Genomic DNA, 25,799 nt, shown 5'->3' on the forward strand with positions numbered 1-25,799 from the left:
ACCTCTTAAATAAGTTCTTTTAGCGGACGAAGAAAATACCTGTGATCTTACTCGGTGGCCATCTTGGTTCTGATTAGCTACACAAAAAGTGACAAGTGTATGGTTTTGTTCCGTACTTCCTGTTAATTTGTATAATTCTTGAATGGTGCTGTGTACAGTGTAGTGGACATTTGTTTAGTGGATGTCATTCAATAAAATGTGAATGATCGCAAGATATCTTCCAGTGAGAGGAAATATTATAAGCAAAGATAATCATTATTTTGGACCTCAAGACAGAAATCTCTGTGATGACAGTGCATCAAATATAAAACAATAATTTGCGCGAAACATAAATTTCAAACTTCGAAGATAATCATGGGACCCACAATTAGCTCCTGTCAGTCTGTTTTCCAACACGATTTTAATGTAACAGTGTTGTTCAGTAATGACTAAACCTACTTCTCACAATTATGGAGAAATGATATTGGGGAGAAAAGAGCTTTACAGTGCATTTTGAGTAAGTGTGTTGTTATGATGTGAGCAGTGGAGTGCATGCCGCAAGTGTTACTGTATTGGCTATGCTGTTATTCTGGTGGACTCCAGTTGTAACATACAGAGCTCTGATGTGACTTGGACTGTTTTTTGTGTGGAAATGTGAATTTAAGAAAGTGTGTACTGTTCCTAGTAGCATCTTGTATTTACCTTTTGTTACGAATAAACTGTGTTGTTTGTGTTGAGTAGATCACCTTTCTACAGAAGTGGTGGAGACTTGGGACCTGTGACATGTGAAATCAGACTTTGAAAAATTTTGTAATTAGGCAAGAATGTAGATTTTCAATGCTGGAACATGTACAACAACTCCTAACACAAACCATGCAGGGTTAACATAAGCTAATGGCACTTATATAACAAGCAGTCCAAGCAGTAGTGAATGGAACAGGAACAAATCCTGCACCATCTTGTCCATTGTTTTATGAACAACATGAAGTGTGTTTTGCACCCTGCTGACAATTGCAGTTATATGTTTTGGCTTGTCACATTTCTGACTCAGAAGGACAAAATATGTGGTTTTGCTTATCGCTCTGTTAGGGTGGTGTGTAACCCTATGTCTACCTAGCTGACGAATGACTGTTGAAATTATTAACCTGTATAATAGTTTAATAGTTAAGAATAGCTGTTTGTAGGTTCTTAGGATGTGTTTTGCATGTGACACTTAACGTGGATGGACACCATGCAGCTTAAAGCTGGGGAGGCAACCACAGTATCATCACAAGTTGTGGTACGTGTGAGTGCTTTATACTTACAACTTTTGTTGTTGTCATGCCAGGCTTGGAGCAGTGTGGTGCATCATAAAGTAAAACAAAAAAAAATCTTTCATCAGGACAATGGAACTGCTCATAAAAGTGCTCAGGTTATGGAAAACCTCAGAGATTTGAAGTATGAGTTCATGACCAAATTTGACACTCTCTGATTATGACCTGCTTTCATTTCTAAAGAAATTTATGGCTGATAAATATTTTTAATACAAAGAAGAGATTACTGCCACTGTAATTGGGTATACTGCAGGCCTTTCCTAAGGACTGAATGTACACACTGAAGAAACAGGAGCAAACTGTATTCATCTGCATCTACAAACATACTCCATAATCGACTGTACAGTGCATGGGAGATAGTACCTTGTACCTCTACTGTCATTCCCTTTCCTGATGCACTAACAAATTGAGCAAGGGAAAAATGACTATCTATATGCCTCCATACAAGCCCTAATTTGTCTTGTCTTGTCTTCATGGTGTTGTTGTGGTCTTCAGTCCTGAGACTGGTTTGATGCAGCTCTCCATGCTACTCTATCCTGTGCAAGCTTCTTCATCTCCCAGTACTTACTGCAACCTACATCCTTCTGAATCTGCTTAGTGTATTCATCTCTTGGTCTCCCTCTACAATTTTTACCCTCCACGCTGCCCTCCAATGCTAAATTTGTGATCCCTTGATGCCTCAGAACATGTCGTACCAACCAGTCCCTTCTTCTAGTCAAATTGTGCCACAAATTTCTATTTTCCCCAATTCTATTCAATACTTCCTCATTAGTTATGTGATCTACCCATGAGTTTTCACAAGACTCTCTGTCTGTACCATCTACAATGAATCCAAAAATATCCCAGTCTATATTTGGTCAAAGTTGCCTAAAACTAATATTGCATGATTGGAATGTGTCAACGTTACTGAGGTTAGGCTTTCTGTGAATGATTTTACAACTTTAATGATGGGATTGGGTGGCCAGTAAAAAAATGTCACGGTTAACTTGAGTAGTTCACCTAGGCAGATTACTCGTGTCCAGATAACTTTACGGTTAGACTCAATTTCGATCTCCATATATAGACTATTTTTGTCAGTTGCAGTGAATACTCTCCCTCCTATGGCATCTTACCTGCCTTTTAGATACATGTTCCATGCCTCATATTTTGAAGCTTTCTGCTTCTGGTTTCATCTAGCTCTCGTTTCCAAAGATAATTTGAGCTCATCAGCTTCCCTGGAGGGTGGTAAGTTTTGGAACAATGCTATGAATCATTCAGCAAATTTTGACATTGGAAGTGTAACTTTGTAACCAGTCTGATTTCAGTTTCTGCATATTGACTGATGAGCACTCATCAGAAGAGCTCACACTGTTGGGTAGCCCTAAAAATCCCCATCTGTGCCCCATAAGTACCCTGCTGCCCGAGCAGCTGCTGCCTTTGTGTAGTGCATCCCTGACCTATAAAGGGGAGTCCTACAGTTCTGCACCCCGTAATGCAGGTCCAGAAATCTGCAACTAAGATCATCACAGAATTGACGGAGCCTCTGGTTGAGACTGTCCTCTCGGCTCCAGATCGAAGGACCCCCATCGATTCTGTGTATCTGCTTGTACCCCTCGAGTGAGACTAGCAGTTTTCTTCTGCTACCTGAAAGAGACTGAGAAATACTTCTGGGCTGATAACACTGTATTTCACTACCTCACTGAGAACTTCCCACATACTACTTCATTTGACATTTTTTTTTGTTTCTCATTTCCATTGTGGCACTTGTGAGGAAGACAAGAAAATAGCTATACTGTGTAGATTGATTTGCATTGTTGTTGTTGTGGTCTTCAGTCCAGAGACTGGTTTGGTGCAGCTCTCCATGCTACTCTATCCTGTGCAAGCTTCTTCATCTCCCACTACTTACTGCAACCTACATCCTTCTGAATCTGCTTAGTGTATTCATCTCTTGGTCTCCCTCTACGATTTTTACCCTCCATGCTGCCCTCCAATACTAAATTGGTGATCCCTTGATGCCTCAAAACATGTCCTACCAACCAATCCCTTCTTGTAGTCAAGTTGTGCCACAAACTCCTCTTCTCCCCAATTCTATTCAATACCTGCTCATTAGTTATGTGATCTACCCATCTAATCTTCAGCATTCTTCTGTAGCACCACATTTCGAAAGCTTCTATTCTCTTCTTGTCCAAACTATTTTGCTCCCCAAATAGCAAAATTCTTTTACTACTTTAAGTGTCTCATTTACTAATCTAATTCCCTCAGCATCACCCGATTTAATTCAACTACATTCCATTATCCTCTTTTTGCTTTTGTTGATACTCATCTTATATCCTCCTTTCAAGACACTGTCCATTCCGTTCAGCTGCTCTTCCAGGTCCTTTGCTGTCTCTGACAGAATTACAATGTCATCAGCGAACCTTGAAGTTTTTATTTCTTCTCTATGGATTTTAATACCTACTTCGAATTTTTCTTTTGTTTCCTTTATTGGGGATAGGCTACAACCCTGTCTCACTCCTTTCCCAACCACTGCTTCCCTTTCATGCCCCTCATCTCTTATAACTGCCATCTGGTTTCTGTACAAATTGTAAATAGCCTTTTGCTCCCTGTATTTTACCCCTGCCACCTTCAGAATTTGAAAGAGAGTATTCCAGTCAACATTCTCAAACGCGTTCTGTAAGTCTACAAATGCTAGAAATGTAGGTTTGCCTTTTCTTAATCTTTCTTCTAAAATAAGTCGTAGGGTTAGTATTGCCTCACATTTTTCAATATTTCAACGGAATCCAAACTGATCTTTGCCGAGGTCAGCTTCTACTAGTTTTTCCATTCGTCTGTAAAGGATTCGCGTTAGTATTTTGCAGCTGTGACTTATTACACTGATAGTTCGGTAATTTGCACATCTGTCAACACTTGCTTTCTTTAGGATTGGAATTATTATATTCTTCTTGAAGTCCGAAGGTATTTCGCCTGTCTCATACATCTTGCTCACCAGATGGTAGAGTTTTGTCAGGAATGGCTCTCCCAAGGCCGTCAGTAGTTTTAATGGAATGTTGTCTACTCCCGGGGCCTTGTTTCGACTCGGGTCTTTCAGTGCTCTGTCAAACTCTTCACGCAGTACCGTATCTCCCATTTCATCTTCATCTACATCCTCTTCCATTTCCATAATATTGTCCTCAAGTACATCGCCCTTGTATAGACCCTCTATTTACTCCTTCCATCTTTCTGCTTCCCCTTCTTTGCTTAGAACTGAGTTTCCATCTGAGCTCTTGATATTCTTACAAGTGGTTCTTTTTTCTCCAAAGGTCTCCTTAATTTTGCTGTAGGCAGTATGTATCTTACCCCTGGTGAGATAAGCCTCTACAGCCTTACATTTGTCCTCTAGCCATCCCTGCTTAGCCATTTTGCACTTCCTGTTGATCTCATTTTTGAGACGTTTGTATTCCTTTTTGTCTGCTTCATGTACTGCATTTTTATATTTTCTCCTTTCATCAATTAAATTCAATATTTCTTCTGTTACCCAAGGACTTTTATTAGCCCTCGTCCTTTTACCTATTTGATCCTCTGCTGCCTTCACTACTTCATCCCTCAAAGCTACCCATTCTTCTTCTACTGTATTTCTTTCCCCCATTCGTGAGAATTGTTCCCTTATGCTATCCCTGAAACTCTGTACAACCTCTGGTTTATTCAGTTTATCCAGGTCCCATCTCCTTAAATTCCCACCTTTTTGCAGTTTCTTCAGTTTTAATCTACAGTTCATAACCAATAGATTGTGGTCAGAGTCCACATCTGCCCCTGGAAATGTCTTACAATTTAAAACCTGGTTCCTAAATCTCTGTCTTACCATTATATAATCTATCTGATACCTTTTAGTATCTCCAGGGTTCTTCCATGTATAGAACCTTCTTTCATGATTCTTAAACCAAGTGTTAGCTATGATTAAGTTGTGCTCTGTGCAAAATTCTACCAGGTGGCTTCATCTTTCATTTCTTAGCCCCAATCCATATTCACCTACTACGTTTCCTTCTCTCCCTTTTCCTACACTCGAATTCCAGTCACCCATCACTATTAAATTTTCGTCACCCTTCACTATCTGAATAATTTCTTTTATTTCATCACACATTTCTTCAATTTCTTCGTCATCTGCAGAGCTAGTTGGCATATAAACTTGTACTACTGTGGGGCTTTGTGTCTATCTTAGCCACAATAATGTGTTCACTGTGCTGTTTGTAGTAGCTTACCCACACTTCTATTTTTTTATTCATTATTAAACCTACTCCTGCATTACGCCTATTGGATTTTGTATTTATAACCCTTTAATCACCTGACCAAAAGTCTTGTTCCTCCTGCCACCGAACTTCACTAATTCGCACTATATTTAACTTTAACCTATCCATTTCCCTTTTTAAATTTTCTAGCCTACCTGGCCGATAAATGGATCTGACACTCCACACTCCGATCCGTAGAATGCCAGTTTTTCTTTCTCCTGATAACGACGTCCTCTTGAGTAGTCCCTGCCCAGAGATCCGAATGGGGAACTGTTTTACCTCCAGAATATTTTACCCAAGAGGACGCCATCATCATTTAATCATACAGTAAAGCTGCATACCCTTGGGAAAAACTATGGCTATTGCTTTCAGCCGTTCACAGTACCAGCACAGCAAGGCCGTTTTGGTTAGTGTTACAAGGCCAGTTCAGTCAATCATCCAGACTGTTGCCCCTGCAACTACTGAGACGGCTGCTGCCCCTCTTCAGGAACCACACATTTGTCTGGCCTCTCGACAGATACCCCTCCGTTGTGGTTGCACCTACGGTACGGCTATCTGTATCGCTGAGGCACGCAAGCCTCCCCACCACGGCAAGGTCCATGGTTCATTGGGTGGGGGGATTTGTATTGACAAAATAAATTTTCCTAGAAAGTGTTGTGTTTGACTTTTTTCCCTTATACTTCCAGTACACAAAAACATTTTGCTGTAGATGATTGTTTTAATTATTAACATTTCTTTCAGGGTGCAACTACAGTAGATGCCTATCTGCCAGCAGCGCTTTGGTATGATTCACACACCTTGACAAGTGTGGAATCGAGTGGTAAATGGTACACCTTCAATGCCCCTTTAGATACAATACCAATTTTTATTCGAGGTGGCAGCATTCTACCAACACAGGCTCCTAACATGACAACCATAGATAGGTAATGTATTTTTCTCTTTCTTTTTGTGACTACCATCAGAGTTATTAAATGAGTCGAATAACCTGAAGTTATAATTTTTGTCATATCATTATTTTAGCACAGAAAGAAATATCTCTGTCTCTTTACAGAATTTCCTCTTTATTTTTATGAATTTACTGCACAAAATGGACAGCAGTTCAAATTGCTTAAAAACATATTTTTTTACACTAAATGTTTGGACCCATAAGTCATTATCAAGTACTCAGTTATCGCTCCTGTACATAAAGACAAACTAGAAGTGTCTTTAAACAAGACAGTAGTAGCCACACATGCATAGCTATTTGTCATAAGTAAATTTTATTTTAAGATATTGTATAATAGGAATCATGTTGTGACTCCACAAGTATTCAGGATATGCTGGAGGAGCAGGAGAAGCTGCTGTAGTTATCAGGCAGAGAGTGTATAAGAGCCAACCAGCAGAAGTTGGGAAGGTTGGAGTGATCAGCAGTTGACTGCAAATAAAATCCTGAAAACTGCAGTTTAAAACCAAATGGTGATACACTAATATACATTGCTAGGTTTTTATTTGCATTCAAGCACTGTTCAATCTTGATTCCCTGCCCTGCTCTGCTGGGCCCCAGTTCTTGATAAAGATCCAAGGGAACAACCTAGTTGTGTAAATAAATATATTTTGATGCATCTAGGGCTGCCATTCAAGAAAACTGCAAGGAATGCTTTCCTTCATGAAAGTCTTGACCAGAAATATTGGATTTTGACTCCAATCAGTCCTTATCAGTCCTTTAAGAATGAGTTCATGTGCTCATTGACAAACCCTTTTTCCGTTACCTGTTGAAAAAGCACTGCCAGAAAAAAAAAATAGTACTACACCTGGAAAGATGACATTGATTTTGATCTGATGACAGCTTATGCTACGAGGGTGATAGTAGATGTATGGATTAGTGGTTTCAACATTGTCTGCCTACAGGTAGCATAGTGGCATAGCTACCAGAACACCATCTGCATGTATGCTCACAACCAGAAGGCTTAATGTGGAGTAATATGTGAAGCAAGCAGGTAACCATGCCATGGAGACACACTTGTACTTCCTACAGTCAACTTAGTGAGTTTGAAAGGGGTCAAATTGTGGCCTTCACAGTGGCAGGATGGTCGTCTAAGAAAACTGCCACACGAGTTGGACATGCTGTGTCAGTTGTGCAACAATACTGGTATCAGTGGCCATGTGAGCATTCTCACACCCGTAGATGAGGTTCTGGACATCCACGCAGCACAGGCACCCGTCACGGAATTGTCGTATTATAAGGACAGCAGTGGCAGATTGTGCAGATATCACGGCACAGATAAGAGGGCTTGTGAGCCCAGACGTGTCTACGTGAAATGTTGCAGACCGGTTGTTAGCAGTGGGACTGTAGGCACGAACGCCTCTAGCACTTCTTCTACTCGCACCTTTTTGCCATTCTTGCAACAGGAAGGTGATGTGGTGCTCCAAGAAGGTAATGCTCACCCACACACTGCCTGTGAAACTCATTGTGCTGTGCAACACGCGCAGCATCTTCCCTGGCCAGCACAATCTCCGGACTTGTCTCCAGTCCGGCACATGTGGGATGTGATGGGACGGGAACTGACTCGTGCAGCTCATCAGCCTACAACTCTTACAGAACTATGAGATCAGGTTGATGAGGCGTGACACTAATGTGTTCCAGGACAGTACTTTCCATCTGTACGATCGAGTGGATGCCGGTGTCAGCACCTGTGCTACTGCCCGTGGTGGCTACACCGTGTACTAAAATGAGAGTTTCAGCATGGCTCGATACCTGGACCTCAGAACTGCTCGTGCTATTGATCTGTAAATGTACTAATTTCATGTACTCGATATGCACTGTTGCAACAATAATCTAGAATGAATTGGAAACCTTGAAAAGTATGTATTACTTTTTTTTTCCTGGCTGTGTATTTTAATTTTTGACCAGTTTAATTTTCTCATCTTGTTCTGAACTAAATAAAAGTATTCCAGATTTCTTTTGTTGATTTTAGCATTTAACTGAATGACTTTTCTAGAGATATCATTCATAAAAGTGAGAAGATACAAGCATTGAAACATGCTACATCAAATAACTCTTTCACTCTTCTATTTGATGGTTTAGGGAAAAGTTATGAATATTTTTCTTTTATGCAAAATATACATGAATCTGAATTGATGTTCATCCAATTTGGTCCATCGGGCATTTTTTCCTCGAAGAAACGCTTGCTTACACGATTTAAATGTCCCAGTCTTAGATTGAATTTGATACGAGACAACAGTTCCATACACTCTAGAACAAACAGAGTTACGGAGAGCGTGAATTCCATCATCACTGAAAAAGAGAGACTGATGTTGACAGATCCAAGATGAAGGAAACAGTTTTGGTTTGAAGCTAATATTGAGTAAGAAACTTATGTGTGGTTTTGAGTGTATTTTACCCTCTCGATTACAACACTTGAAAAACAACGGTCCATTTGCTGAGGATGGATTTATGTAGAGATCATTGTTTGTGAAAAGTTAATGCTTTGTGGTGAAATTTGCATATAAATCTGAATTTACACTCTGCAAGCCACCATATGGTGTGTAGCATAGCATACATAACAAACCAGTATTGTTTTTCCCTCCTTTCTTTTTCATTTGTGGGGAGGAAGATTGTCAATTTTAGTGCGTACAATACTGGAATTTTGTGATGAGAATTGGTGTCTTTATGCTATCATAAGGAAAAGAAAGGCATGGTTGAGCCCAAACAAAGCAGCAACTCCTCGTATAAAGACCTGCGTACATCCACGAAAAATAATGTTATGCATCTGGTGGAACAGCGACAGTGTGGTGTTTCCCTGAGGTGTAACCATCACTGCCATAATTTATCCACAACAACTGAGACATCTTGCAGACGCAATCCAAGAACAGCAGCAAGAAGATTGTGTGAAGTGATGCTATGCCACGATCGCACTCAGCCACATTCTCGTAGACTTGCAAAAAACACTGTACAAAAGTTGTGTTGGGAACATTCTGCACCAACCTTCTTCACCTGGTCTTGTGCCTGCAGATTTTTCACATTTTCCTCTCTCTATTGAACAATTTTCAAGGAACTGCATTTCCAGATGAAAATATGCTGTGAGGATAGTTCAATGAGTTCTTCACCTCAAAACCACATAATTTCTACAGTCACAGAATGGAAAAGTTACCCCAGCATTGGCAGCCTCTTGTAAATAGTGAAGGAGAATGTATTATGTATGACTAAAGTCTCATTTTATCTGTTGCATTTATTAAACTTATGGGAAAATGCAACAAATTTATGCTGTAACCTAATAAGTTATTAAGAGTAGATGTCACTTTCAACAACTGTCTAGATATGCAGTTGAAAGGTTTGTTTAGAAATTGCAGTCATATGTACTATTGGCCCAATCTTAAACTTGTAGTCTGTATTTGATATTAATGTATGAGATGCTTACCGCGTACTAAATTATGCTTGGTAGCTTAAGGCATGTTTTGACAGTTTTCCATATTGTCCATAACAATATTCAGCAAGAGCTGATACATGGCTGACACAGGGTCATGTGAATAAAAAGGAGAATGCACTTTATAGTCTCCGAATTTCAGAGAATATACCTCACCTGAGGAATGTTCTGAGCTTGAGTAAAAGGGTGGGAGAAGTTCCCGAATGCAAAAACCTTGGTCTATTTTGTATGAATGAAACTAAAGGGATCTCTCACAAGTGGAGAATCTTATCTGTCCTGAATTTTTTTGGTAAAAATGGCAGAATTCAAGTTGCACTGAGGGGAGAAAAAAAATACATATTTCAAATAAATATTTTGAAGAGAGGAACCATAGAAATGTCTACAGGTTTTGGTTGGTGAATCACTCTACCCAAAACATCATGAAGGAAGAGGGGGTGCCCTTCAAACAAAGCAAAAACATTTTTGCTGGCAAACCCAAGTTTTCAGACTGGTATAGGAAAAGGCTTATGTATACACCAGACATTGTATCACTGACATTCTCAGAAGTTCTTGACCATTTTATCCAAAAAGCACCCTCTTGGATCCAACATCCCAGAAGTGTAGGAGAATTAGAAACAGTTGAGTGGCAATCAAGCTCTCAGTTTCTGTGTGGGGTGGGGTCCCTCAATTGCTCACACATACCGTTAATGAAACCTCCTGTATTTGGAGTCCAATTTAGTAATGAAATGGATTTCGAAGTATTAGTGCTTAGGTGATGTGTGATTGTATTGTATTTTATTTATTGGTCTTTTTGTCTACAAAAGCATCTTTTGCATAAGACATTGGAAAAGTCAAGTTATAGGTACACTCCTGGAAGTGATTTCTAGGCATACTTACTTAAAGTTACAATAAAACACATTATGCAGTAAGTATTTATATAACACACTTCATAATTTAAATAAGTAAATGTGATTAGATGTTAAAGTGAAATGTTTGCTAATGTCGATGCTTAATGCCTTTTGTCAGAAGTTTTGAAATTCTGATAAGAAGCCCTTACCAGTAACTAATTCCAAGTGCAGTTCATCTCAGGAATTCAGTCTGTATCACACAAAACAAATGTTGCAGCAGTAACAAAATGCTGTTTTTGTATCACTTTTGTTCTTCCTCCCAATATTGGGTGGCATATTTAAGGTACGTTTACTCACAGCATATATCTTTTTTTATGTTAGAAATAAGTAGATGGATCATAAAAATTACTAAAACATGTAGAGATTGTTTCTCGTAACAAAAGTGCCCAGGAGACCACCCAGTGTTTGATGCATGAGCAGACCATTGCATGTCATACTTAACTGAAATTATTTCCTGTTAGAAAACTCTAACAGACTTCCTGTTTGGAGTAAATGAATATTTCGCAAAATGTGCTCATCTAACTTCAATAACAAAAATGTTTACTGCATCTCAAAAATTGGGAAACATCATCAGAAATTGCATTTTCGTAAACTGTCCATATATTGTTTTAATAATCTGTTGCTGCACATAAAACTAAAATCGAAACATAGAACAACTCTTACAGAATCTGTTGATGCCAGTTTCATATTTGTACATTATATAGTTTGCGTGTTTGAGTGAGGTGAATGGAATGTAAAATTCTGCATGTATTCTGTGCCGGATATGGCAACACAACACACACCAAGAACTTTCTTAAGAAGAATGGAAGGTAGTGAGAAAGAAGTCCCTGGACTTGAGTAATGCACAACCTCCAGGCATGCTGAAAACCACCTTCCTTGCATCCTCAAATGTGGTATGACACAACAAACATTTGCATGGCTTTTTGACTGCGTGCGTCCAACCTCTTCAGTTTGGTACCAGCAAAATACACTTATTGCAAATGTTCAAAGTCACTTCCTACACGAATGTAACTCAGACAACATTACTCACTTGGGATGGACATCAACATTTTGATCGAGAGCCACTTTCACGCGTATGTCCGAGTTCAGCAATGCACCATGTCCCCCCTTTTAACAGTGGCCATGCATCCCTCTTCTCACCTCTGGACACTGAGAGTGATGTCAGCCATCATCATTTATTGGATATCTAGTGTATTTGCAGCTCTCACCTTCTCCTTTATGAATGTACATAGAGCAGAACATGAAACTGAATTTTAGTGAAGGTGGCCAGTCTCCCACCGTCCAGCACGACAGACCTTTTAAGGGGCTACTTTTCCCCCAAAATGTGACACCTCATGGACTCAGCCATCCAAAGCCAAGTAAAGGGGTGTTGTCCCTCTAAAACTACATTTTATCTTTCTGCTTCGGGCCTCCTTCCGTATCCATGCGCATCTGTCTGCCAGCTATGAGCCCTGTGGTCACCAGCCGCCACGCTGATTTTGAACATTGAGAGCTGGTCCCCACGCTGTGCCATCAGCACACTACAGCTGATATCGCTGCCCAAATTCTGGCACAACCACAGAATTAAACTGAGAATTTTTCTTTCGCCGTTTAATTGGGTTGGGTTGGGTTGTGGGGGAGGAGACCAGACAGCGATGTCATCTGCCTCGTTGGATTAGGGAAGGAAGTCGGCCGTGCCCTTTCAAAGGAACCATCCTGGCATTGGCCTGGAGCGATGGAGGGAAATCATGGAAAACCTAAATCAGGATGGCCGCACGCGGGATTGAACTGTCGTCCTCCTGAATGCGAGTCCAGTGTGCTAACCACTGCGCCACCTCACTCGGTCACCGTTAGACTTGTCAGAATTTACTACTATACTGAGAAGGGTTTTTAACTAGCTTACTCTCATGATTCGATACATACAGTGTTGTATTTCTTTTATCTAGGCTTTGATGGTGCATAATGATATGACAATATACTGCCACATCTCAAGCAGAAAAGAATGAATTGATGAAAATGTAAATGACACCTGTAGTAAGAAGCATGATTATTAGAATGAAAGTAAGAAATATAAACATACAGAGAAGGATGGTAAAGCAAAAATCATAAACCCAGCAGAGGTTTTTCTGTAGACAGCTCTTTTTACAGATATTCTAAGGACTTGTTCTACATAGTTCGATCAGGCAGGGTACATTCCTGGAATGACAAAACATTTTTGGACCAAATGTTCATAGACAGCATAGGCAGCTGCATTTAAGATTCCTTGATGCTCTCAGCATCAGATTTCCCATAGCATTGTGAGAATTCTCGCTTGTAGCCAAGCTCAGATTCCACACATTGTTGTCATTGTGCACTGGGTGAGAAATTTTATGCAGCATATTGCTTCAAAGAATTACTAGGAACCATTCATCTATTATTGGACCAAGGTCAGTTTTCTGCACTGCTACACTTGTAAAGTCAATCAAAGTAAGGACACCAGATGCATTTTGACACGGGAAATAGGATTCAACTTGTCAGTGCTCAAAAGTCGATAATTAATGCCCTATAGCTATGTAGCTGCATTATGAAAGATTCTGAGATTTTACCACTGGATGTGAAAACATCCACCACTAACGGTTCGTACACTGCCCCCAGCTGGCTTGCAGCAACTTCCATCAATAATCTCCACAAATGAAACAGGGTAACAGTTAAAGGTCAAAAAGTAATTAGTCCCACAAAAAGTCACATTTGCCATAGAAACAAATTTGGGCATCAATCAAGCTTCACCAAGTAAGTCATTGATAATAAATACCACATCCTGCTAACTAGTGGTTCCAACCTCCAAGATCAGGTTCCTTCTTACCAAGCATATGTATGCTCAGTAAATTGCAACCCCTATCAGAAAACTGGAGAATCACAAAGCAGAATTCCACACCTGCACAAGTGGATGAGCTTCTGAATTCTGGAAGTCTTTCTGTAGTACTAACAACATAACTTCATTGATTATAAAAGATCACTAACTCTCAACTACAGAAATGCATAACAGTTTGCAACACCTCCTCTATCTCAGAGTCATCTGACTTGCTTCCTACATCCACAAGGGCTGTCTGCCATTTCCTTGATTTTGTGAGCTCTGCACAGCTCCGTGGAACTGTTTTAACATGCTACCTTTTAGCCAGTTGGTAAAAGTGGACTTACAGTGTCTGCAGACTTTACGAGAAGTGCAGCAGTTAGTAATTCGGTAATGAACCGTGGGAAATATAGACAACCAGTCACGAGTGGGGTGTTGATAGCCATTCAAGACATGCTGGACGGAGGAGGAGGGGGAGAGATGAGAGAAGGAGAAAGGACTTGTTGGTGTATTGGGGAGATTGAAAAGATGTGTAGTATTGGTGTGGGAGCTGGAAAGGGGATAGGTAGATGGGAGACAGTGACTACCGAAGGTTTAGACCAGAGAGGTTACCAGAATGAAGAATATGTTGCAGGGAGAGTTCCTACCTGCACAGTAGAGACAAGTTGGTGTTAGTAGGAAGAATACAGATTGGTTGAGCAGTGAAGTAGTCATTAAAGTGAAGCGTGTCATGTAGGGCAGCATGTTCAGCAACTGGGTGGTCCAGCTGTCTTTCGATCACAGTCTGATGGTGGCTCTTCATGCAATGTGGACAGAAAGTTTGTTAGTTGCCGTGCCCATGTAGAGAGTGGCGTAGTGGTTGCAACTTAATTGGTAGATCACATGCCTCCTTTCATGGGTGGCCCTCCTTTGATGGAGTAGGAGATGCTATCAACAGGACTAGAGTAGATAACGGTGGGAGGATATACGGTACAAGTCTTGCATGTGGGTCTAATGCAGGGCTATGAGCCGGGGGCAAGGGATTCTTAGCAGAGGATGAAGTAGGGACAGAGAGGGATATTGTGTAGGTCCAGCAGGTGACAGAATATCACTGTGCGATGGGTGGGGAAGATATTTCTCATTTCATAGCATAATGACAGGTAGTGGAAATCGTAGCAGAGAATGTGACTCACTTGCTCCAGTCCGGGGGGGAGGGGGGGGTGGGGTACTGAGTCGTGAGAAGAGTGCTCATTTGTGGCTTTCGGACAGTGGGCATGTGGGAGGTGACTGGAGACTCAAGGCACAAGAGATCTGTTTCTGGACCAGGTTTGGAGGATAATTTCAGTCTCTGAAAGCCTCCATGAGATCCTTCGTATTTTTGGAGACAGACTTCCCATCACTATAGATGTGGTGACCATGTGTGGTGTGCTGTATAGAAATGTCTTCCTGGTATAGTATGGGTGGCAACGATTGAAATGGAGCTATTGTTGGTCATTGATTGGTTTAAAGTGAATTATCACCACACTGTCTTTTTTGTGAGTTTTGAACAATCTTCATTAACACTTTTAACCACATTGCCAAAACTGGCACTTTACAATGCCTGAGATTTGAACCTTGTTATTTACACTGTTTGTCAAGAGTTCCCGTATGTTGCGGCCGTGACTGTCGCCAAATATTTTCGCCTTCTTCTTCTGTTGTATCTTCTTTGTAAAATCATTTTTACATGACGCTGAGAAGACTTCTTTCGACGTTTCTTTATGTCCATAATCTTCCTTAATCAAGAAATCGTCTTCTCTTACCGAGAAGGAGTCTGGTTTGTTTACACCTGGTTCCTTGTATTGAAGATGTACCTCTGCGCCACATATACACTTCTTCTACAGAGTTGCATATTTGTTGTTTAGAGTAAGTAAATCACTCTGAAGTACTCTGATTTTTTCGTCATTTTCCTTGATGGTGTTTCTAAATTTGTTTTCCACAGCACCACTAACACATGTGAAACAAGTCCATATGTAGTACTCGTTTACAAATTTTAAGCTTAATTTAGCGCACTTCTCGTGGAACCAGCAGTGACAGCCTTTACACCGAATACCTTTAATCACTTTTTTGTCACACATCTTACTAGGCAGACATTCCATTCACCTGAGCTGTACATTATCTTGTTCTGTGAGATTCTAGACACTGAAATAATATATCATCACTTGCATGCTTTATAAGTAGTTTCATGTATTAACAAACTTGTATACTCATAAAACATGTACATCTTATTATTTTACATGTGCAGTCGCAAAAATGACTTTGAGCTCATTGTAGCAGCTGATGAAGATGGTCATGCTGAGGGCTCTTTGTACTGGGATGATGGAGATTCTATGAGTAAGTTTAAATCTTTCATAAAATTATATGAATTTTAAATCATATATAAATTCAGTCCTTACATTATCTGATGAAAAGTACCGGGATACCCCTATGTAATGCATAATTGACCACTAGATGGCCCAAGAGGTTGAGCCACTGATGTAAAGGAAAGTGAGGAGTATGGTGTTGTAGGTAGAGAATCAGCAACAGCAGAATGGGTCAGTCAGGAGAGCTGCTGACTTAAAATTTGGAGTAGTCATTGGGACATTTCAACCCTTCTGAACCTGACCAGCCATCTGTTGGTGATGTGATTTTGAAGTTTGAGATGCGAAGGAGCAGCCAGGTTCAACAGAGACCAGGCAGGCCACGTGTACAGACGGATAGGGACTTTCAAGCATTGCAGAGGTTAGTCGTAAAAAACCACAGGATATCAGTGAAAGAAATCATGTACGAGTTCGGAAGTGCTACCAGTAGTCCGTGCACACGGAATTAGAAAGAATGGATACAATGGCCAAGTGGCTTCACACAAACCACACATTCCTGTAGATGTAAAGAGTGATGGCGCTTGACAGGGGATGATTGGAAACAAGGGATTTAGAGGAATGACCAGTGCTGTACCGTGTTGCAGTCCAATGAAAGCTTTTGTGTTTGGTGAATTCCTGTAGAACATTAGCTTTCACCAAGTATTGTGCCAGTAGTAAAGTATGGAGTAGGTGGTGGTGCAGTAATGTGTGCGTTTTGTGGTTAGGTCGTGGTCCCCTATAGCGTTTAAGAAAATGCTAAATGCAGAAGGAATATGAACACAGTTCACAGTATTGTGTACTGTGTGCAGTAGAGAAACTGCTCTGAGATGATGGTTTTTTGTGTCAGCATGATAATGCACCCTGTCACAAAACAGCATCCATGAAACAATGGTTTGTGGGCAACATTCTGAAATGGACTGGCCTACCTAGAATCCCGACCTGAACCCATTGGAACATCTTTGGGATAAGTTAGAATATTGACTTTGCTCCATACCCGAGCAGCCGTAATCACTACTGTCTCTGGTTTCAACTCTCAAGGAAGAATGCGCCGGCACTCCTCCGGAGGCATTTAAACACCTCACTGAAAGTGTCCTCAGCAGAATTCAAACTGTCGTAAAGGCAAATGGAGGGCACACCCCACATTAATGTCTACAATAGGTGTCTGAACGCTTTTGATGATATAGTAGTAGTAGAAGTAGAAGTTTGTGGTCTCATAACATACAATTTCAAGCCATTGACTTAAAAGTAAAAGAGACTCGTCAAAACACAAAAACTGGTTTTCAATTTTCCTTATAATACAAGTAATATAATGTACAGTACTGAATAATTACTTAATTAAGCAATTAATAATTTTTCTTCAAATGTAACAAACTTTTAAGATGAACAGTTCTAAGTACTTGCTCTCTCCTGCTCAAATTTTCAGGTTGTCATTTATGAATTCTTCTACTGAATAGTAACATTCCTGCACTAATTTCTCATATAAGGATTTTTTCAGTGTTTCTAAGTTTATGCTGAGCAATTCTCTTCCTTTCACTTTGTTATAAATTTTCATACTCATATAATGTGGAGTTCGAGCATAAAGTTTTAAATGTTGGGTGGGCAGCATAAAATTATTTTGATTTCTGGTGTTGTAATCATGTTGAAAATGATTTGCTACAAAAAAATCAGGGTTACTGTGTACAAAGATAATCAGCTCATGTATGTATAGTGAGGGAACACTAAGTATACTCAGATTTTTTAGGAGTGGGCGACATGATTTTCTTCGCCCTACATTGTGCTTATTTCTAATGATGGTATTCTGAAGGTTTAGTATTCGACACATATGGTTTGAGGTACCCCAAAACACAATTCCATACCTTATTACTGACTCAAAGTAGCTATGATATACTACTTTTCTTATGCCCATACTGGTAGCATTGTACAATATTGTCATTGCATATGCTAGGCTATTTAATTTATTTGCAAGGTACTGTATGTGTGACCCCCATGATAGATTTTTATCTAGTTGCATTGCTAGGAATTTCACACAGCTAGCTTCCTGCAAATCCTGGTTGCTGTGACTGACCTGAATATCATTTAATTGTGCTTGTTTTGTTTTAAATTGCATTAACTGGGTCTTTTCCATGTTTAATTTTTACCCATTTAAATCAAACCAGGTATCGAAGTTTTCTAAAGTATTTAATACAGTTTGCGGAATTTGATCTGTAATGTTACTTTCAATGATTAAATATGTGCCATCTGCAAATAAAAACTGAGTGACACTCAATATTAAGTGACTGATCATTTATGTAAAACAAAAGCAGAATGGGACCTAAGACAGAAACTTGGGGTACTCCTTGTGAAATGGTTTTCCATTTTTAAGTAAAAGTTCCTCTCTCTGATGTTATAACCACTATTTGTCTTTGGTTGGTTCGATAGGATTTAAACCATTCTAATTCCGTGCCCCTAATTCCATACTTTTCCAGTTTACAGAGTAGCAAGGACTGATTCACACTATCAAAGGCCTTTGATAGATCACAAAAAATTCCTGTGGCATGCAGTGAGTTGTGTAGAGACAAGTTAATTTTATCAACAAAATTATTTATAACAGGTGTTGTGGTTTTGCCTTTTTGAAATCCATACTGATTCTTTGAGATTATTTTAAATTTTTCTATGAAGTTTTTAATTTTTATGGTGACTACCTTCTCAAATATTTTTGACAGTGATGGAAGAAGAAAGACTGGCCGATAGTTTTCCATGTGTTCTTTTGTGCCTTTTTTGAATAGTGGCTTAGCTGCTGTGTACTTCAGTGTTACTGAAAAATGACCTTCTTGAAGGGACTGGTTAACTATTGTAGTTAGTGGCTGCACAATTATTTTAGAGACTGTTTTTAACACTTTTGCTGGTATCCCATCCCATCCTGCTGGTGTCTTACTTTTAAGTGACAAATCACATTTTTTATATCTTTTACCGTAGTTTTTGTAAATGTGCTGAAAAATTCACCATCAAGTTGCTCACCGTTGAAGAAATTTACCGTGTCTGGATACTCTGCTACAGTGACATTAGATTTGTTTACATTTATAAAGAATTCATTAAACAATTGAGAAATTTGAGTAGGATTTACAATAGTTTCATCTTCTATCTTGATGTCAGAAATATTATGGCCTCTACCTGTGGCACCTGTTTCAGCTTTGATCACTGACCATAATACCTTTGATTTGTTTTCACTATCCAATATAAATCTATTATTTGGCTGTTCTTTGGCTGCCTTTACAACTTTTTTAAAAAGATTTTTGTAATCTTTTACATAGGTAACAAAATCAAGACTTCTATTGTTTTAGTTCCCTATGTAGTCGTCTTTTTCTTGCACTCAAGATTTTTATTCCTTCAGTAATCCACTTTACTTAATTTCCTACTTTTTTATGATGTAGAGTAATGGGGAAAGTTTCATTAAAAACAAGCAGGAATTTTTCCAAGAAAGTAGCAAAATTTTCAGAGCATAAAATATTATGATCTGTAGACCACTCCACCTTTTTTAATCTATGATAGAATAAGTTTATATTTTCTTTGCTTAACTGGCATTTGGTGTAGGTTTTTTTCGAGCAAGGATCTATTGTTTGTGGTAACTCCATAAGCAGAGCGCAATGATCAGAAAGTCCTAAATCTAAACAAAACTTATTTGCCTCATTATAAGTGTAATTGGTTAAAATATTATCTATACATGTTGCAGACACTTCTTTTACTCGAGTGTAATTGGTGAAATTTGTGCTGAAACCCGATGTTTGAATTATATCAATGAATTTTGTTGAGTTATTGGCTTCACTGGCTAGATCTATGTTGAAATCAGCGGTAATTATGACTCTCTTCTTGGTTTCTTTTTGAAGTTTTTGCAATAGGCACTGGAATTTTGACAAATAATGTTTCATTATTTCAGTGCCCGGAATTCTGTACACAGATAAAATTACAATATTTTTCCCTAACTCTACGCAGCTACTTTCAAATATACATTCTTCGTAAAGGGAATCGAAATTGAGTTTTGCGTTATATTCCATTGATCTTTCCACTAGTAGGGAAAGTATATACATATTTAAGTAAAAAAAATGAAAATTAAAGTCAGATGGAACATTAGAGAGCTATTTAAATACAGAAAGATAAAGAAAAGGAAGGAGTAAAAGAGCTTGTAGAATTTACAGAATGGGAAGTGAAACCTGTTTCTAGTTCCTGGAGCAGGGAAGCTAGTTATTAACACTGTGTAACAATCTCGCAGTTTCCTTTTGAAAAAAATATATATATATATATATATATTTCAAGTTTTGGTGCAATTTGTCCAAAAAATATTCAACACAGCAACAAGTTAAAAATGGGTAGTGTTTGCAAGGATTAAGAGGTGAGTTTGAAAATCTTTTAATTTAATCAAAGAGATGTGCCTTCTGAAATAAAAGTGATGGGGAACACAGAGTACCAAAAGCAATTAGTAAAGTTTTTTCCAAGTTTGTTTAACTTTTGTCTGAAGTCTCGTTTATTTACATTCTACGATCTTTACAATATTCTAGGAAATTTGTGTTAAGGAAGCTCTTGAACTGCTTCTGTTACAAGCAAAATGCTGAGAATAATGTGCACATGTTTGCAGATACATATGAAAGTGGGCAGTACACTTTACTGAATTTTACTCTGGATACGTCAGTGCTGAGCAGTAATGTAGTACACTACGGTTACCACACACCGATGATTCTTGATGGTGTGCTCATTATGGGAGTGCCAGGTCCAGTTAACACAGTTATTATCAGTGATGAGAAATGGCCTTTTTCATATGATACAACTAATAAGGTGAGTACATTGAATGGTAATTTTTGTCACTAATTTATATTCTGCTTGTAACTAAAGAAGTATTTTGGTGTGGAAGGTTTGGCTAGCAGCAGCGCACAAATTGTAAACTCAAATCTTTATTTCCAATTCAAGCAGTTTCTCCTGTGGAAACTAAATTGAGTGAGAAGTGTGTGAAAGTGCACAGTTGTCATGAGACTAGGACCTTTGTGATACAGTACAGATTCTTGTAATATGGTGTTTTGAGTAATATGTCTTCTGTACAAGTTGTATCAACTACTTACATAATTTCTCTCTCAATGTCTGGGAAATACCTCAATCAAAAATCAAAAGGCCACTACAACATTCTAGGTGTTACTCTGAGGTGGAAGCAGAGCTCAACGTTTGTAGCACCCATCTTCAGGACCCACTGCAATTTTCTAGTTTGTACCTAGGTGGCAGGCATAAACAAGAGACTCCATTGGTTATTTGATTGTCTCAATTTCAGCTTTCTTGACCTGTGTGATAAGATGGAGAATTCCCCCTCCCCTCCTTAAACCTCTGCCGCATACAACTAATAGGTCAGGGATAAAATATGTCCAAGAAACAGGTACTTGGATAGCAGAGACTGTGGCATAGCTGTGAAGGGGAGTGGAGAACGTCTAACACAAATTTAGACATATTGTAGGCTTTCTCTTAGATAGTGTATGCTGTGGAAGATACCGGAAGTGGAAAGACCCCTCCATAGTTTAGTAACATTATTATGTAATTATTTTGAAAACAGAGACAGCTGCATAGCAGATTCAAACAAAAACAGATCCTTGCTGGCAGTACAAAAGCTGAACAAAGTTAAAATAAGCTTAATGATAGCTACACGAGAAATATTCATTAACTTCCATAGCAAGACCACTGAGTTGACATGAAAAACTAAAAATGTTTGTTACTACATGAAATCAGTTGATAGAATGAAGTCATCTGTCCATATGCTCACTGATTATGATCACACTGCAACAAAAGATTATAAAAAGTCTTGACTACTGAACTATCATCAAAATGGCTTTACTGAAAAGACCGAAACACAGTTCCTTTTTAATTGTTGCATAGATGCAAAAAAAGACAAAGATAGTAATAAGTGACAATAAAATTGAAAACTAGCTCAAGTCATTTGATGCAGTGGGAGGGTGTCATATAGACACTGAAGAAACTGAACTGGAAGACTCTTGAAGACAGACATAACTATCCCAAGAAAATCTATTAACAGAGCTTCAAGAACTGTCTATAAATGATTACTCTAGGAACATACTACAACCCCCTATGTATCGTTCACACAGTCATCGTGAGGATGAGGTTAGAATAATTACTGCATGCACGAAGGCATTCAATCATTCTTCCTGTGCTCCATGTGCAAATAGAACAGGAAGAAACCATAATAACTGGTACAATGGAACATACACTCTGCCAAGTGACTCACTGTGGTTTTGCAGAGTGTAGATGTAGATGAAGATATATGTACAGCCACTGGACCTTATGGTGATGCACGTTACATTCTGTATTGTGAAAGAACCGACCACTCCTTTAGCTTCAGTCTACTGTTGATCACTGCATCAGTGGAGTGTGCCACACTATTGGGTACAGGTGTAGGCCATTCCAGTCTTTATTGAATTGAAAGTAATTCAGTATTCTGTGTTTGTTCACAACATACTAAGGTTGATGCTGTGTGTTTTTTCTTCCAGGAAGCCTTTGGTATTTTTTCTATCATCACTTTGTATACACGGTATGTGCATGTGGAATATCAGAACAGGCATGTGATTGGATTGAAGACTTCCTAACTAATAGAACCGAGAAAATTTTTCTTAGTGGGAAGACATCATCAGAAGTGCATATAATAGCCTTTGTACTCCTACGATGTGTAGTAGCACCATTGTTGCTCACAATGTGGAATGAACTGTTTACAGATAATACAGCTGTATACAGGAACTCACTTTCTTAGAATACTGTTAGGAAATCTAGGAAGAATTGAAGACAACTGGTGCCTGGTTAAAAGATTGTCGGTTCACCGTCAACATAAATAAACATACTTTAATTTTACACGTAATTTTTTAATTCTCTGTGTACAGGGTAAACATTAATAAAACTGGCAAACTGCAGGGTTGGATTCCTGAATGGAAATGAAGGGGAAAAAGTCCTATGAACATGTGACTGGAAATGGACAGTGTGCGTGCAACGACAACAAATAGTACCAGAACACAGTACAGAGTTGCATCGCATCCAGCTCACAACAGATGTCCATAGTGGCCTCCACTGGACTGCAGATGGTGGGGGTAGTGGCACAGCGACCGTAGACTATAAGGAAGTAGTGGCTTTCATGCAAGATACACTTAATTGTACATGTTGGCAGGCAACTTACCTGGAGCTTGTACAATGGTTCGTCTCACATCCTGTAGAACCTGGTCCTCCAGATCTGATTTGCAACACAATTACATCTTACTGCTAGAATTGTTTGGTCCATAAGGTGGGAGGGAGTTACAGAAGTATTCAGTATGTCCCAATAGGAGACACTATGAGAAAGGCAATGTGCGTCACAGAAAGTCTTATTCTCAAATTTGTGGGTACCCATATTCCAATATGAGTAAAGATTCGTATTCCTTCATTCAACCTGCATCTCACATATAGATCATGGGGGCAAACTTAAAGAAATTTGGGCTAATTCTGCGTGGTGCCAACAGTCTTTCTCCCCATGCACTGTTCACAGGTACTGTGTGCATTCACACAAAAACTATGAACTTGTACTGCTTCTCAACATCTCCCTCCAGCCCTACACATTTATCAAAACTTCTATGTCATGATTTCATGACTGCTGACTGCTGCAAATGCTTCTTTAGCATTCTTGTCTAGTTACTGGAAAATCAGTGATGCATTAGTGGGCATGACTAGTAAATGTGCAACAATGGAGAGTGTCTTTCATTGTGCGAAATGTATCTCTTTTTTCCAAATTTTGTATTAAAGTAATGTATGAAATAACACAGTTATCTTCTTCAAACTTGTGTTTTTTAATGTCACTGTTGCTAATTCATTTTCAGTGTCTACTCATAAAGGACATGAAAATTTCATTACACAAGAATTTCTCGGTCCACTGGTCATAAAACACATTTAGAGACTGAGAATAGAAGAGTCAAGAGGCTGCTGCTGTTTTTTCCAATAGACTAATCATTGCTTCTGAGTCTTAGTGATTCTTCATTATCGTGTCTACATTTTATGTACCATTCTATAATAAACTTGGATAGGACAATACTGATGCATTGTATTAATTTATATATCTTATTATTGTGTTTATCATTTACTGTATTCTAGCAGTCTGAGTTATTTGTGGCTTATGCATCATAATTTTTATTTCAAGTGCACTATTGTATTAGTGTTTGATTCCCAAATGTACAGATCGTATTTTTCTTTGATTTCTTCATTATACAGTTTGCCAAACTGAAAAAGAATTCCCTGATAATTGCTCTAATTTATAATAGTTTTGATTATTTATGTTTGCACACCCTGAAACAAACCATAACAAAACTGGTAACCATTCATTTCAAACTAACTGTGGTATGCATGTTTAATTGTATCATGTATCTACAAGAAATGTACCACTTTACATTAGTGTTAAGACACTATTTTCATTTTGATATGAAGTAGATCACTTTTGCAGAGACAAGAATGATATTACCATGTAAATAGAAACTTAAGTGTTTGGCTTCTGTCAGCCAAATTTTCTTGATCATTGTAAAAGGGAAGACTGAGTCTAATAATACCTTTCAGTGAAACTGTCAGTGTTTTTGCCTACTATTGTATTTAGTCATTCTGTGTGATTTGTCAGATAAAGATTATGTATACCAGACTGACTCTTTTCTGTGATTAAATTAAAAAAGAGAATATTATGCTCTCTGCATGGATAACTCTACAGTGGATGTTCCTATTTTTAATTAGATTGTCTGTGATGTTGTATGAAGTGATTTTAGAATTTTTTCTTAGTTGTGGAATAATTGTTCCCACTGTACAAACTCTGTGTGACAAATGTTGTAATCAAGAACATTGTGATATATGCATTAAAGAATAAAAATTGTTACCATATCATTATTTAATTCCATCCGGAGTTTTCCATTATTGTTTTAATTAGGATTATTACACCTTTGAGTAATTGGTACAATCTTTCTGTGTTTTATTGCTTCCAGTGAATAATGGTGCTCTTCCAGGTGTTCTGTCGAGTTGTTGTTTCCATTTTACGCACAGTACTTTGATGGCCAACCCAGCCATGTTCTTTAGGTGCTACAAGTTTTTCTGTTATGTGTACTCTCTGCCTGCACTCCAACAAGATTTTAAGTACTGTTGGTATTGCACTGCTTGTGATGAAGCAAGCTGGGATAAATTTTACTTCCCCTCTTGTTTTGCCATCTGCCTCTTTAGATTTGTTTTTTTCAATTTGATCTAATTACCATTAACATACATGAGTATAACCTGCATTTTCACAAAAGAGAAAGGTTGGCCCTCAGTTTTAAAGGATATAACAGCATATCTAATTTTGTGCTTAGTTTATATTTAAAAACAAAGATGATATGACTTACCATACGAAAGTGCTGGCAGGTCAATAGAAACACAAACAAACACATACATACACACAAAATTCTAGCTTTCGCAACCAATGGTTGCTTCGTCAGGAAAGAGGGAAGGAGAGGGAAAGACGAAAGGATGTGAGTTTTAAGGGAGAGGGTAAGGAGTCATTCCTATCCCGGGGCGGAAAGACTTACCTTAGGGGGAAAAAAGGACAGGTATACACTCGCGCACACACACACACACACACACACACACACACACACACACACACATATCCATCTGCACATACACAGACACAAGCAGACATTTGTAAAGGCAAAGAGTTTGGGCAGAGCTGTCAGTCGAGGCGGAAGTAAAGAGGCAAAGATGTTGTTGAAAGACAGGTGAGGTATGAGCAGCGGCAACTTGAATTTAGCGGAGGTTGAGGCCTGG

At 38.8% G+C, this 25,799-nt stretch overlaps 1 protein-coding gene across 1 annotated transcript in view; it reads left to right on the plus strand.

The window, feature by feature from the left end:
- LOC124605701 (lysosomal alpha-glucosidase-like) overlaps positions 1–24,890 on the plus strand; it is a 130,351-nt gene extending 105,461 nt beyond the window's left edge. The window contains exons 15-18 of the mRNA XM_047137562.1: positions 6,275–6,456; positions 15,893–15,981; positions 20,596–20,792; positions 23,849–24,890. Coding sequence (XP_046993518.1) covers positions 6,275–6,456; positions 15,893–15,981; positions 20,596–20,792; positions 23,849–23,911 — 531 coding nt within the window. The 3' untranslated portion in view covers positions 23,912–24,890. The remainder of the gene's footprint in view (positions 1–6,274; positions 6,457–15,892; positions 15,982–20,595; positions 20,793–23,848) is intronic.
- Positions 24,891–25,799: the final 909 nt, after the last annotated feature.

Source organism: Schistocerca americana, chromosome 3 (assembly GCF_021461395.2).
Source record: "Schistocerca americana isolate TAMUIC-IGC-003095 chromosome 3, iqSchAmer2.1, whole genome shotgun sequence".
NCBI classification, from domain to species: domain Eukaryota; kingdom Metazoa; phylum Arthropoda; class Insecta; order Orthoptera; family Acrididae; genus Schistocerca; species Schistocerca americana.